General features: G+C 43.0%; 1 protein-coding gene and 1 long non-coding RNA gene across 2 annotated transcripts in view; one reads left to right on the top strand and one right to left on the bottom strand.

Annotated features, from left to right (window-relative positions):
- The window catches only part of LOC112579168, a 49,549-nt gene that overhangs the window by 26,428 nt on the left and 6,745 nt on the right, over nucleotides 1-16,376 (top strand). The window lies entirely within an intron of this gene.
- ADHFE1 (alcohol dehydrogenase iron containing 1) overlaps nucleotides 9,274-16,376 on the bottom strand; it is a 33,194-nt gene continuing 26,091 nt past the window's right edge. The window contains exon 14 of the mRNA XM_006044574.3: nucleotides 9,274-9,807. Coding sequence (XP_006044636.2) covers nucleotides 9,724-9,807 — 84 coding nt within the window. The 3' untranslated portion in view covers nucleotides 9,274-9,723. The remainder of the gene's footprint in view (nucleotides 9,808-16,376) is intronic.

Genomic DNA, 16,376 nt, shown 5'->3' on the forward strand with positions numbered 1-16,376 from the left:
TTCTTTATCACTGGGCCACCAAGTTATCTTCTACATAAAATATGATTCACATTAGATCGGCCCCCAAAAAACAGATTAATGCCTGCCTTCCTTCTTTCCTTCCTTCCTTCCCTTCCTCCCCTCCTTTCTGACCACTCAATCAATAAATGTTATTGAACTTCTAACATTGGTGAGATATCTCACTAACTGGGGCCATGGCTTCTTTAGGAACCAAGCTACAAAGCTGATCTGTTTCTCCTGTTCACCTGAGAGTACCTTCGGGGAAGGGAGAGTCTCATCCAGCTTTGTATCCCCAAAACCTGGCACAGGAGTTGGCGGTGGGTGGTTTTCAAGAGCATGATCCGTGTCTGTGTTCTTGCTGGTTGTGTGACCTTGTTCACTTATCCAACCTCTCCAAGGCTTGGTGTCATCATCTGTAAAATGGGAATGATAGTAATAACCCTCATCAGGTTGTTTTGAGCATTAAATGGCATAATGCATGTAAAGCACTCATAGTGCCTGGCATATAAGGGTTCAACTGTATTATCAATACTAGGTTTACAGTAAAGTTATTGAACTAATGCTATTAGGACCTAGTCAGACCCTACTAATTTGCATGTAAATTGAGCAAGTCAATTTACCTCTTGGAGTGTCTGATTTTAAAAAGCTTACGTGGGACTTCCCTGGTGACTCAGGTAGTAAAGAATCTGCTTGCAGTGCAGGAGACCCAGGTTCAGTCCCTGGGTTGGGAATATCCCCTGGAGAAGGGAATGGCAACCCTCTCCAGTATTCTTGCCTGGAGAATCCCATGGACGGAGGAGCCTGATGGGCTGCAGTCCATGAGTTTGCAAAGAGGACTGAGACACAACTGAGGACTGACTTTCACTTTCACTTCCCTGGTGGTGCAGTGGATGGGAATTCACCTGGCAATGTAGGGAACATGGGGTCGACGCTTGGTCCAGGAAGCTTCCACATGCCACTGAGCAGCTAAGCCCGTGTGCCACAACTACTGAAGCTGTGCACCTAGAGCCTGGGCTCTGCAACAGGAGAAGCCATTGCAATGAAAAGCCCAGGCGCCTCGAGTGCACCTCAGCTAGAGCGTAGCCCCCTCTCCCTGCAACTAGAGAAGGACTGCTTGCAGGAGTGAAGACCCAGTACAGCCAAAAATAAATAAATAAATAAATAAAATTATATAAACATTTATTTGATAAATGAAAATTATAATATCTGCATGGATAATTATAATAAAATTATAATACTTTAATAGGATTGTAATGGAAATAGAGAAGATTGCTTTGTCCTTTGATTACAAAAATAACCCATCTCCAATAGATTATCTGAGCATAAACATCAGGAAGTAAGAAAAGCTACTGTCTTATTATAATGTTTTTAAAAAAGATGACAGATTCTTTAACTTGATAAAAGGCATCTATAAAAGCTCTACAGCTAACATTACAGTTAATATGGAAGAGTGAATGCTCTCTCCATAGGATTAGGATCAAGACATGGATGTCTGCTCTCTCTTCTCTTATTTAATATAGTACTGGAAGTTCTAGCAATGCAATCAGGCAAGGAGATAAAGGGCATACATATTGGAAATGAAGAAATAAAACTGTCCCTATTTGCAGATGACATAATTGTCAACATAGAAAATCCCAAGGAATCCACAGTAAACTTACAGAATTAATAAGTGAGTTCAGCAAGTTTGCCGTGTTAGGTTTAGGATAAAATCTTACCGATCTTGGGCTAGTCAGAGTTCTTAGACTTCACATGAAAAGCATGATGCATAGAAGGAAAATGTGATAAACTGAATCTCATTACATTAAAAACTTCTGCAGTATCTTGTAAAAATTACAGGGTATAACCTTAAAATTGTGAATCACTATATTGTACACCTATAGCATATATACGGAGAAGGCAATAGCACCCCACTCCAGTACTCTTGCCTGGAAGATCCCATGGATGGAGGAGCCTGGTGGGCTGCTGTCTATGGGGTCGCACAGAATCGGACATGACTGAAGTGACTTAGCAGCAGCAGCAGCAACAGCATAGTATATATAATATTGTATATCACCTATGCTGCTAAGTCACTTCAGTCGTGTCCGACTCTGTGCGACCCCATAGATGGCAGCCCACCAGGCTCCCCCGTCCCTGGGATTCTCCAGGCAAGAACACTGCAGTGGGTTGCCATTTCCTTCTCCAATGCACGAAAGTGAAAAGTAGAAGAGAAGTCGCTCAGTCGTGTCTGACTCTTCGCGACCCCATGGACTGCAGCCTATCAGGCTCCTCCGTCCATGGGATTTTCCAGGCAAGAGTACTGGAGTGGGGTGCCATTGCCTTCTCCGATATCACCTATACTTCAATTTAAAAAATATTAAAAACTTTTGCTCTGTGAAAAACTCTGTAAGAAGATGAAAAGGCAAGCAATCGACTGGGAGAAAAATATTTGCCAACCACATATCTGACAAAGGACTTATAACTAGAATATATGAACATTTTTTCAAAACTCAACAGTAAAAAAATAATCCAATTTGAAAACAGGCAAAAGACATGACCAGACATTTCACTAAAGAGGATACCAAATCCTCTTGCACAGATGGCAAATCAGTGCATGAAAACATGTTCAACATCATTAGCCATTAGAAAAATGCAAATTAAAATCACAATGAGACCTACCAAAATGGCTAAAATAAAAAAAAAAATATGGTAACACCAAGTGATGATGAGGATGCAGAGAAACTCACACATTTCTGATGGGAATGTAAAATTGTGCAATTTCCTACCAGCGGCTTTTAGCCCTTTCTGATGTAAATCCTTCAAGTCTACCCCTCATTTGCTAGCAAACCCTTTTCATTTTTTTGTTTGGTTTTAAATTTTTTATTTTATATTGGAGTGTGGCCAATTAACAATGTTGTGATAGTTTCAGGTGGACAACAAAAGGACTCAGCCATGCATGTACATATACATGTATCCATTCGCCCCCAACCCCCACTCCCATCCAGGCTCCCACATAACATTGAGCAGAGTTCTGTGTTAAACAGTGGGTCCTGGTCGGTTATCCATTTTAAATATAGCAGTGTGTACATGTCAGTCCCAAACTCACTATCTATTTACCCCAGTCTTCCTCCAACTGCAAGCTTGTTCTCTCAGTCTGTGAGTCTATTTCTGTTTTGTAAATAAGCTCATTTGTATCATTTCTTTTTAGATTTTGCATAGAGGGGATGTCATATGATATTTCTTCTTTTCTATATGACTTATTTCACTCAGGATGACGATCTCTAGGTCCCTCTATTTTGCTGCAAATGGCATTATTTTGTTCTTTTTAATGGCTGAGTAATTTTCCATTGTATAGATGTACCACATCCTCTTTATCCATTCCTCTGTCTATGGACATTTAGTGAAAGAAAGTAAAAGTGTTCATCAGTCATGCCTGACTCTTTTCGACATCATGGACTGTAGCCTGCCAGATTCCCCTGTCCATGGAATTCTCCAGGCAAGAATACTGATATTCCCTAAGTTTGTATGGGAGGGGGTCAGAGAGGGAACAGTTCTCAAATTTTCCCTGAATGCCCACTAAGCGCCCCCTGCCTCCGGCAATGTGATGGGAACTGCTGCATAAGACACCCTGCCTCCCCTCTCAAGGGCCCAGAAAGTCACCTGAGAGCAGAAACACCATGAGTGGGGGAGCACTCTTAGCCTCTCCCCATCCTGGCCCCTACAAGAAATTTTGGCTTCGCTGGCTTGGCCTCCAGCCTTCTTAGGGGGGAAATGGGATACCCAGTGTGAAGGACAGAACTGAGTTTCCCCAAAATCGTGTGCTGAAGCGCCAACCTCCAGTACCTCACATGTGACTGCATTTGGAGACAGGGCATGTAAAGAGGTATAAGATTAATCAAATGAGTGGGCCCTAATCTAATCTGTCTGGTGGCCTTAGAAGAAGAGAAAATTTGGACACAAAAGAAACACCAGAGATGCAAACAGGAAGGACCATGCTGCTGCTGCTGCTAAGTCGCTTCAGCCGTGTCCGACTCTGCCATTGCCATGGAAGGATGCAATAAGACCATGCAGGAAGGCGCCACCTGCAGGCCAAGGAGAGAGATGTCAGGACAAATCAAACCTGTCAATGCCTTGTGGTAAAGAACTTGCCAGCCAGTGCAGGAGATGTAAGAGATGCAGGTTCAATCCCTGGGTCAGGAAGATCCCCTGGAGGAGGGCATGGCAACCCACTCCAGTATTCTTGCCTGGAGAATCCCATGGACAGAAGAGCCCGGTGGGCTATAGTCTATGGGGTCTAGCAAAGAGTCGGACACAACTGAAGTGACTTAGCACACGTAAAAAGGAGAATTTTTGTTTTCTTTTTTACAAACAGAGATAAGACAGAGTGATCTTACTAGTCTGTTAACCCCATAGCTGGGAGATCTTTTGTTCTTTATACCAATTTTACAAAAATGAAACTCATTGCCCTGGTACTTACTGCAGTTTTTAATAGTCACATCCTGATTGCAGCCAATACCGTGGTCTTCCTCAATGCTGCAGTCACTAGTGAGTGTCTCCTTTCTGTCTGGGCTTTGATGGAAGAACCTCTCCATACCCTGAAAAGGCTTCAGCCTGAAAAGTAGGTGGAAACGAAGGAGGCAGGGGCTTCATGGTGAGGCCGGCACAGTGGGAAAGAGGCAGGGTGGTGCCTGGGGCTGGGGTCTCCCACTCTGGGGGAGACGATGTCCTGTGGTCAGTGTCCTGGTCCTGTCCTGACCCTCATCATGGACTCATGGCCCTGCTCTGCGCTGGGTGGGACTAATTCCAGCTGGAATCTCCTGAATATGAAATACAAGAAAATTGCAATCCATGGGTTCAGTGGTTCTTAACATGTGGTCTCAGACTAGCAGCATCACCTGGGAACTAGTTCAGAATGCACCTACTAAATTAGAAACCCTGGGGCCGGGACCCAGAAACCCATGTGTTTCCAAACTCTCCAGAAGTTTCTTTGCACGTTGAAGGTTGAGACTGCCGCTTTGTTTTTCTCACCACCTATGCAGAGAAGCTGCCAAACAGGTCCCAGAGCAGCCTCATTTTCCTAAATGAAACTTACCCAACAACAGATCCCTGAGTTCAAACCCAGGCTGACAAGATCTGAATTTCTGGGGGATGGAGGAAAGGCCTGGTGATCTCTATCTTTCTAAACTAGTGCCCCAGGTCATTCTTGTCCTGGGGTAAGTTTAGAGGCCCTTGGTATCCAGCTGACATCATGTAGGGGTGTTCAGGAAGGGAAGAGAACTCACAAGTGCTGAGTATAGACTGTAGGTCAGGCACTTCCTGCAGACATTTATAGCAACCCTGTAAAGTGAAGTTTCTTTAGTTGCTCAGTCATGTCCAACTCTTTTCGATCTCATGGACTGTAACCTGCCAGGCTCCTCTGTCCATGGGTTTCCCACTCAAGAATACTGGAGTGGGTTGACACTTCCTCCTCCAGGGGATCTTCCTGACCTAGGGATGGAACCTGCATCTCCTGCATGTCCTGCATTGGCAGGCAGGTTCTTTACCACTGAGCCACCAGGGAAGTTCAAAATGGCCATACTTTAACGTAAAAATTCCATTTGGGGATTCATTAATCTAAGAAGTTAATTTAGAATATGAGACAAGCCACATGTACCTTCTCATTTATTCATTGTGATGGTAGTGGTAGGAGTAAAAATTTGGAAGCACTTTTGGTGTCCTGTAATATGAATAAATGATTAAATTCCTATTCAATAAACTGTTATGTACCTTCTAAAATAATGGTCCTGAAGATTATATGGCAACACAGAAAATACTTAAAATGTCATGGCTTAAGGGAAAAGAGCTAGAAACGACACCATCAAATTAAAAAGATGGAAAGAAAATATAGCCAATGATCACAGCTGTGTTTGGGTAATGATATGATAGTTTTTCTTTATTTCTTTCCGGTCATGATTATTTTAATCAGTTTCCAATTTTATAAGTTAGAAAACCAATTAAAAGCACTCAAAGAAAAAAGTCAATTTTAAAGCCAGAAGGAATGAGATGGAGTTACTTTGAAGATGGCTGTCCCACACGTAGTTTCATGAGGGATTTCACATGGGACAAAATTACAGTTAGAGCAGTTTGAGGGGGGGGATATGCATTGATGCTGAGAGTTATTGGGGTGGCTGGAAAGAATAATAGCATGAGAAACTAGACCCTCCTACCCCCAGCTGCCAGTAATTCAACCTAAGGCTTTAAGAACCAATTTCTTCCCATTCAGTGTGGTTTGTCCCTGGGGACCACCTCCCCCAGGCCATTGTGATGGTGATGGAGCAGGCTGTGGCCTGGCCTCCTCACCAACTCCCAGAGGACCCAGCATTCAATGGAGGAGCCTGGGCAGCTGTCTCCGTGAGGGGTTGCTGGTCATCAGAGGCCCTGCAGCCTGTGCAATGTTGACCTGGAGGTGAACAACCCCCTTTCTCATACCCACTCCCCAGAGGCGACAGTCCCTCATTAGAGTACAGTTTCTAATCTAAACAACCATTAATCTTTCTCAGGGTTAAAAGGCCAGAAAAGCAGTTTTTGCTCTCTATTTTAATACTGTACTTATCTCTGTTTTACAAGAGCAGACTTACCTCATTGAACACTGGAAAACACCCCCCAGCTGTGTCCACAGACACACTCATAAGGACAATCCCAGCACGGCCCTCTGGGTACGGGAAAGGGACAGAAGTGCAACACACCAGCAATTTATTGTGGCTTGTGGCAAAAATTAAGAAACAGGACCTGCGTGAAACAAATTGATGATTTTGTATCAAGAAATAAATTAGGGATGATGTATTTTAAGTGAAAATGCCACCATATGTGATAATTTTATGAAAGTAATATTATATAAACTTTTGAATATGATTCCTTTAATTTTCCTTTCCTTAACAACTAGATTAATCCATGTAAATGGAGCTGTGACCCCTAGGAACAGTTTGATCATTTAAGGAAATCAATCGATAAGTAGAATCCAACTTGAAAAAATGTATGTAATTGTTGTTTCAGATACGCAAAAATGTTTGGTTTACAGAAATCGACATGATCTCTTGTGTCATACTCTTAAGTCAAGAAATACATCTCTTCTGTATTCTCAAATTGTGAGGACTGAAATGATGGGATTAAAAACACAGGGCTTCCTAAATCTGTTTCTTCATGTTTGACCTTTAAATCCTTCCTCTAAGAGTCATCTCAGCATGAATACCAAGCACCCCTCCTGGTGAGTCACAGTGAGACATCTGTGTACTGGTGGAAATGGCATGGAACATTTCAGAGAGATAACGAATGCATTTTCATATCTCAAATGATTTTAAATTTCCCAAACTCAAAATCTCACATTAAGGACAGGGTAGTACCTGAAATCCAGTCAGGGTATTTTCAAGCTTGCAGAGGACGTGGTTGAATAAAAAGTAAGACTCAGATAGAGCGAGGGGCTGGAAATGGAATCCAGGGTTCTAATGATGCTGAATCATCTTACAAAATACATTACAAGAGGTCCCAAATTTACCTGGACTTTCTTGGTGGGGGCCATATATTTTTTTGCTATGCCAAATGTACTTTTTTTCTTTCTTTTAATTTTAAATTTATTTTTTTTAAATTAGAGGATAATTGCTTTACAGAATTGTGTTGGTTTCTGCCAAATATCCACATGAATCAGCCATATACGGTATACCTAAGTCCCCTCCCTCTTGAACCACCCTCCCACCTTCTCCCTGACAAATGTATTTTGAAATATATATTAAACATTTATTTGTTTATTAAAGTTTCCTAAAGGATCTCAGATGGTGACTGCAGCCATGAAATTAAAAGACGCTTACTCCTTGGAAGGAAAGTTATGTCCAACCTAGATAGCATATTCAAAAGCAGAGACATTAATTTGCCAACAAAGGTCCATCTAGTCAAGGCTATGGTTTTTCCTGTGGTCATGTATGGATGTGAGAGTTGGACTGTGAAGAAGGCTGAGCGCTGAAGAATTGATGCTTTTGAAGTGTGGTGTTGGAGAAGACTCTTGAGAGTCCCTTGGACTGCAAGGAGATCCAACCAGTCCATTTTAAAGGAGATCAGCCCTGGGATTTTTTTTTGAAGGAATGATAGTAGCTGAAACTCCAGTACTTTGGCCACCTCATGCGAAGAGTTGACTCATTGGAAAAGACTCTGATGCTGGGAGGGATTGGGGGCAGGAGGAGAAGGGGACGACAGAGGATGAGATGGCTGGATGGCATCACTGACTTGATGGATGTGAGTCTGAGTGAACTCTGGGAGTTGGTGATGGACAGGGAGGCCTGGCGTGCTGCAATTCATGGGGTCACAAAGAGTTGGACACGACTGAGTGACTGAACTGAACTGAAAGGATCTCAGATTGACAGAGAGTTTCACTGTTCTCTACCTTATTCACAAAGCTTCTGCTCTCAGAATCCACGATTCCTCTAAAAAGCTGAAGGGAATTTTAGCTAGATATAGTCTGCAAGGTAGAGCTGAAATTCTACTGAAACTCTTGTGCTTGCCTTTTGGGCACTTGGCATAAAGAATTTGAACATTCATTCTATTGGAACTAAAATTACACCTCAGTGATTCTGTTTCTAAGTTAAAAAAATATAAATACATATGTATACATATAATTATTTATAACTATATATGTGCACAAATTATAGGGAGAACATATATTTTAAATTTTTGTTATTTTTTAGTGGTGATTATCTTCTGGATGGCGCATTGTGAACAAATGTTTTCTTCTTGTTTCTTTGTGTTACCAGGTTTTGGTACTGAACATGTTTTATGTGTGTAATTAGAGAAGACCACCTGCCCAATAAACAATATTTAAATGTTATTTTTAAAATCCCAAGTAAACAAAGATGTTTAAAGAGATAAACCTGCCCCAGGCAGGTTGAATGGCACAGTAATGGCCTTCTCATCTGTTTTTTTAAAAATCTTGATGTAATTATGTACTTCACTTGATTAAAACTTTAATCCAATTTAAAATACAGATAAATCTGCAAGTACACTGAAACCTAGAGCTTTCCAGGTGGTGCTAGTGGTAAAGAACCTGCCTGCCAATGCAGGAGATGCAGGAGATGCAAGAGAATCAAGTTTGATCCCTGGGGTTGGTCAGATTTCCTGGAGGAGGAAATGGCAACCAGCTCCAGTATTCTTGCCCAGGAAATCCCATGGACAGAGGGGTGGGCTACAGTCTATGGGGTCGAAAAGAGTTGGACACGACTGAACAACTGAGCACACATGATGTATTTATCTATACACTATTAATGAATACTTAAGTTCTTTCAAATATTTTATTATTAGAAAATGTGCTGTCAGAAACACTCTTGCCATATTTCTTTACACACTTGTGCTAGAATTTTATAGAATATATTTCTAGATGTGGGGTTGATTACTGGGCAAAGAGTACATGCATTAACATTTTTGGTAGATATTGAGTATTTGCCCTTTTGATCCATGGAGCAAGGGCAGTCTGCAGGGTTTGGGGTAGGAACATGGATCCCTGAAGTCTGTCTGAGGGTCCAGCATGGTGGGCGTTTGTCCAGCCTGCCCTATGGAAGTAGCTGGATTTGGAGCATCAGGGAATCTCCTACAGGATAAATTTATATCACATTCAAGCTGGTAATGAGGGAGTTATATGTGGAGGTGAAAAGACAAAATTCTTGCTAGATCAACTTCTGTTATCAGAACTACGATGGCCAAGGGTAGTTCTTTCAGTGAAAATGAAAATTAATACAGTTTCATCGATGCTTCAAACAGAGCAGATAGATCCTCTTCTGACTGAGGGCGTGGTGCAAGCTTGGTGACTCTTTCCTGAAACAGTAAACAAAAATAGTTACCCAGGGCTTTGCAAAGACAGTTTGTAAAAGCTACTTGTATGTAAATTAACTCAGTCATGAGAAACAGTGACTTGATAGTAGTCATAGTTTTGAAAGTCAGATTTCTTGTTGGCTTCGTACTCGCTGATTCCCAACTCAGAATTTATCAAGTGAGACCTCTTTCCAGCAAAGCTTTCAAAAGCCATTACTGTTGCCTGAGGGCCTTCTACCCAAATGTTCAGAAGCTCACCAGCTTTGGGAAAAACACCACCTACAGTGACCAAGCTATGTGGATCCGGCACCTCTGCCAGGCTCTCCCTGTGCAGAGGGCATGGCCCCAAGCCCTGCATGTGCTGCCAAGGAAAATAGAACAGGGTCATCCTTGACTTCAAAGACTTTGCAACTTGGACTTAAGGTATACTAGGAAGGACTTCACCAGGACATTAACTTTCAGGCTGCGGGCAACAAGTGACTTAAAAAAAAAATATTAAGTAAGATTTTATCTCTACCTCCTCAAACAAATTCCATGATTCCCTTAATTTCTCCAGTGATCATTGAGCCGAGTCAGCAAAGACACCAGCCCCTCCTACTGCTACGGTCACTCCTGTCAGTGGCTCCTTAACCCCCAAATTTCCAGGCCTAAATGAAATTAAGAAACATGCCAGTGTTTGGTTGGGTTTTCATGGGTCTCTGGGTCTGTTTTCTGTGATGAGCACTGGTGTGGGGGCACACGTGGTAGAAGGGGGAAGGTCCAGGGGGCAGGGCTGCGGCCAGCACCCCACACAGCAGACAGGTTGCTCAACAGTTACTGGATGAATAAAGATGGCGGGAGGGGACACTGGCATCTCAAGGTTCGCGTGTACAAGACAGGACCTGACTCCACCTTCCACTTTTCCTTAGGCAAAAACCTAGAGTCATCCCTTAAAAAAAACAAAACAAAACAAAACTATTTGGCTGCTCCAGGGCTTAGTTGTAGCACAAAGGATATTTAGTTGCAACATGTGGGACCTAGTTCACTGACCAGGGATGAACCCAGGCCCCCTGCATTGGGAACATGAAGTCTTAGCCACTGGACCACCAACGAAGTCCCTAGGAGTCATCTTTGATTGCTCTTTCTGTCCTCTGCAAGTTCAGTCCATCAGCAAGTCTGTCAGCTTTACCTGCCAAATAAATCCCCAATCAGACCACTTCTCACCTCTCCGTCCATCACAGCCTGTCTTACTCACTGCATGCTCCTGTCCTACTTGAAAATCCTCTAAGAGCTACTTCCACTTTTGCTCCACTCCCATCCTCTTCAGGTCATTCTCCCCCATGGCAGCCAGAGTGATGGTCCCGCATTACAAGTCTGATCACACCATTTCCTTGCATAACACCCTCCAATGCAATTAGAAGAACAAAACCATATGCCCTAACCCCAGCCAGACCTGGCCCTGCTTCTCACCCCAGTTCTGATTCTTCTCACACTCACTCAACTCACGTGGACCCACCATCCCTTTTCAGTCCCATGAAAATGCTGTCTTCACCGTATCTCAGGGTCTTTCCCCTCTGCCTGAAATGCTTCTCTCAGCTCTTCACCCAGCTGCCTCAGCCTCCAATCAGAGGCCTTCTCTGACCACATCCGCTGGAGTTCCCGCCACACTGTCCCATGTGAAATCACTATCTCATCACCCAGGATTCCTTCAGACTGCTCATCATTATGTGAAGTGATTTCATTCGTATCTTATTTATAGATTTGATCAGATATCTATTGTCTCTCTTCCTCACTAGAATGTAAGATCCATGAGGGATGGAAGGGACTTTATTTTCTTAGCTGTATCCCATACAATTCATGATATATATTAAGACGCCAATAAGTATTTGTCAGGTAAAAGTAAGAATGAAAAGAAGGAAGTATGCATTAAAAAAATTAACTTTAAATGCATCTAAATATAAAGACCTAAATGTAAGAGCTAAAACCTTAAAACACTTAGAAGAAAATGGGAAAATGTTAATGACTGGGTTTGGCAGTGATTTCTTGGATATGACATCAGCAAACAGGCAACAAAAGAAAAAAGAGATAAACTGGACTACATCAAAATTTAAAACTTTTATGCCTCAAGGGACACTATATCAAGAGTGAAAAGACAACTTTACAGAATGGGAGAAAATATTTTCAAATCATATATATATCTAATAAGGGGTTATTATCCAAAATAGATACGTAATTGCTACAACTAAATAGCTAAAAACGCCAAACAACTCAACTCAAAAATAGACAAAGGACTTGAATAGATGTTTCTTCAAAGAAGATATGTAGCTAACAAGCACATGAAATGATGCTCAATGTCATTAGGAAAATACAAGTGAAAACCGTGAGTTACCATTCATACCTATTGGGATGGCTATCCAAAAAATGGAAAATAATGGTGAAGCTGCAGAGAAACTGGAACCCTCGTGCATTGTTGGTGAGAATGTAAATGGTACAGCCATTATGGCAGCTTGTCAGTTAAACACAACATGTCTATTCCTTGATATATACCCAGGTGAACTGAAAGCAAGGACTAAAACAGATACTTGTACACTGATGTTCATAGTTGCACTATTCACAATAGCTGAACAGTGGTAACAACCCAAGTGCCCAACTGCAGTTGAACAGATAAACAAAATATGGCCTATCCACATGATGAAATGTTATTCGGCCATAAGAAGGAATGGCATTCTGACACACTGAAGGCATTATGCTAAGTGAAGACATGATGCAGACACAAAAGGACAAATACTGTATGATTCCACTTAAATGAAGCACCTAGGATAGGCAAATTGAGAGTGCTAGAAAGAATAGAGGCTGCCCCAGGCTGGGACTCTTCCTCTGAGTGTGGGGAGTTACTGTTTACCATTCAGCGATAGAGAAGAGCTGCTATCTGGGATGACTTAAAATTTCTGGGGGCTTCCTTGGTGGTTAAGAATCCACCTTGCAGTGTGTGGACACCGGTTTGATCCCTGATCTGGGGCACGCCCATGAGCATGCAATGACTGAGTCCACGTGCTACAACCACGGCAGCAGTGCACCCCACAGCTGGTGCTCCACAACAAGAGAGGCCACTGAAACGAGAAACCCGTGCGCTGCAGTTAGAGAGTAACCCCTGCTCACTGCAACCAGAGAAACCTGCATGCAGCAAGGACAATCCAACGCAGCCAAAAAAAAGTTCTGAAAATGAAAAAATGAAAGTCCTGGAAATGGATAGTGCTGATGGTTGCATACCACTTACGTGTACTTAATGGCATTGAGTTGTACACTTAAAAATGATTAAAATAGTAAATTTTATGTCAGGTATGTTTTATCACAATAGAAAAAAAAGGAAGGGATGGACAGATAGAAGAAGGCTCAGGGACATTGCTGAAGAGCATGGGTGAAGCCAAGGTAAAGCTCTTATCCCAACACATCTTGTACAGATGCTAAAGAATTTTGAAAATCCACAGCAAGGCAGAGACTTGTTCACGGTGACTTATGTACATGCTTGTTTGTGGCTGGTCCAGGACTGAAGTTGGGTATTTGCTGTGGCTGAAAATGGCCACATTCTGTTCATAACAGCAGAGTCTTATCTGATGAGCTCAAGGGCCCTTGTGCGTGAGTGCTCAGTCGCTTCAGTCGTGTCCAACTCTTTGCAACCGTAAGGACTGTAGCCTGCTAGGCTCCTCCATCCATGGAATTCTCCAGGAAAGAATACTGGAGTGGGTTGCTATGCCCTCCCCCAGGGAATCTTCTTGACCCAGGGACAAACCCGAATCTCCTGCATTGCAGGCTGAGCCACAGGGGAAGATTCAAGGGCCCTTAAAACAACCCTGTTCATCTTGGGTGACGTAGTTCAGGACTCTCAGCTCAGGCCAAGCTGAGCTCAGTTTCTTTTTCACATTTCTGACTCCCAACAATTGGTTCCAGGCTTCCCTGGTGGCTCAGTGGTAAAGAACCTGCCTGCCAATGCAGGAGACATAAGAGACACAGGTTCGATCCCTGGGTTGGGAAGAACCTCTGAAGAAGGAAATAGCAGCCCACTCCACTGTTCTTGCCTGAGAAATCCCATGGACAGAGAAGCCTGGCGGGCTACAGTCCAAGGGGTCACAAAACAGACATGACTTCACTGCTAAACAACAACAACAAACAACTGGTTCCATGGGGGTAAGGTCTGTGATATTTCCTTAAAGTCTGTGATATTTCCTTGCACAGATCACCCGTGCCCAGTAAAAGCTAATATCTGAGAAATCAGACATGCTCCGTACCATGCTATTATTTATAGACACACAAGACTGAAGGACAAGTGAGTAACGCAGACACTGAAATAAATTCAGACTACCACTTTTAGCTCATTCATAAAGCAATATTTCAACGGGCCTGTCTGCCAGGGAGTGGAAGTGCTCACTTTGGTCCCCAGCTCTTCTCAGTAATGAGATGTTTTGATTTGAGATGTAAATGTTACTTTGCAGAGGTTTCAGAAATCCAGCCCGGAAGATTCATGTGTTTTTGCCTGCCCCCGAGCAGCCAGGCTACGGTGACTGGACACCTCTGTCCTCCGCGATCCTGTGTGCTGCCACCAGTCGGGGCTGTGGTGTTTGATCAGGAATGACTGGCCTGGTTGTTCCTTCCAGCGAAGACCGATTCCCCTTTGCTAAACATAAAAGAAGCCTTATCGAGTATCAACTACACAAAACATCCTTTCTGGTGATGTTCTCTGCAGCAACCAGTGTATCCCTCCCACCACCTTAAGCCCTGTAGATACTAACAAGTGAAGATGAGTCCGTTGCGTGTGTACCATTCTGAAACTGCCATAGCATTCCTGCAAAATGTTCACTGCAAACCTCCCCCCGACAAAATCCAAAAACTAAACAAAAATCCAATAGTAGTTCAACTGCAAAATAGACAAGCTTATTCCTAAGATTCCTTTTAAACTCCTATGACTATTCCCCCCTTCCCCTTATATACACATATAAATCTCTCATGTTGACTTCAAAATTGAACTAGCGCCAGTGAATTCAAATGAACTGTGTTTCTCCTAATCGTGAAAACATGATCAAAGGGAAAAAAGGCAGCATCCGGTTGGGGGCTGCTTTATGAACACAGCTGAAGGAAATCCTGGCTTCCTACTTTACAGACATGACTTGTATACAAAAGATTCAATTTACCTCGCATCCTTTGTGAAACTAAGAAATGAGTCTGCTATCTGTCATTTCCCGGTATGGCATGTGCACTGAGGCTTTCAGAATGATACCTAATTAACTTGCTATTTTAGTGGATGGTCTTGAGTGTTAGTCTGGACCTGTTGCCATTTGGAACAGCTTTTGAAAGTGGAAGCCTGGGTAGAGTAGAATTAAAACTGTCCACACCTGCTGGTGTGTGCCGATGGCTAGAAGATGCACTGTCACTAGCAATTAAATGGCTGAGACTATCACCCAGTTTCGGGCTTCCCTGGTAGCTCAGCTGGTAAAGAATCTACCTGCAATGCAGGAGGTCCTAGTTCTATTCCTGGGTGGGAGAGATCCCCTGGAGAAGGGATGGGCTACCCACTCCAGTATTCTTGCCTGGAGAATCCCCATGGACAGAGGAGCCTGGCAGGATACAGTTCATGGGGTTGCAAAGAGTCAGACATGACTGAGTGACTAAGCACAGCACAGCACATCATCCAGTTTCATCTGAAAATGATGGATACTATTCTTAGATGGGGAAACAGTGTCAGACTATTTTTCTGGGCTCCAAAATCACTGCAGATGGTGACTGCAGCCATGAAATTAAAAGACACTTACTCCTTGGAAGGAAAGTTATGACCAACCTAGATAGCATATTCAAAAGCAGAGACATTACTTTGCCAACAAAGGTCTGTCTAGTCAAGGCTATGGTTTTTCCTGTGGTCATGTATGGATGTGAGAGTTGGACTGTGAAGAAGGCTGAGCGCCGAAGAATGGATGCTTTTTAACTGTGGTGTTGGAGAAGACTCTTGAGAGTCCTTAGACTGCAAGGAGATCCAACCAGTCCATTCTGAAGGAGATCAGCCCTGGGATTTCTTTGGAAGGAATGATGCTAAAGTTGAAACTCCAGTTACTTTGGCCACCTCATGCGAAGAGTTGACTCATTGGAAAAGACTCTGATGCTGGGAGGGATTGGGGGCAAGAGGAGAAGGGGATGACAGAGGATGAGATGGCTGGATGGCATCACTGACTCGATGGACGTGAGTCTCAGTGAACTCCGGGAGTTGGTGATGGACAGGGAGGCCTGGCATGCTGCGATTCATGGGGTCACAAAGAGTCAGACATGACTGAGCGACTGATCTGATTCTTGGAGGCTAATGAACAACACATATTCCTGGACACTTTCCTGGGATAAATAAGCACAGCTTTTCAGAGGACCTCCTGAAGAGTGGATACTATTGTTGTGACCATGCTATAGGAACTATAAGAGCCAGTCATTAAAATCATAGTGACCACTTGATCTCTGATGTCACTGAATGGGCTTTCATGGATCTTTGTCATTGGCTGAATCCTATTAAGTCTAAGGAAATTGCTCAGAAAGTGTCCACCATTCAGTCATTAAGCTCA

This window comes from Bubalus bubalis, chromosome 15, assembly GCF_019923935.1.
Source record: "Bubalus bubalis isolate 160015118507 breed Murrah chromosome 15, NDDB_SH_1, whole genome shotgun sequence".
NCBI lineage: Eukaryota > Metazoa > Chordata > Mammalia > Artiodactyla > Bovidae > Bubalus > Bubalus bubalis.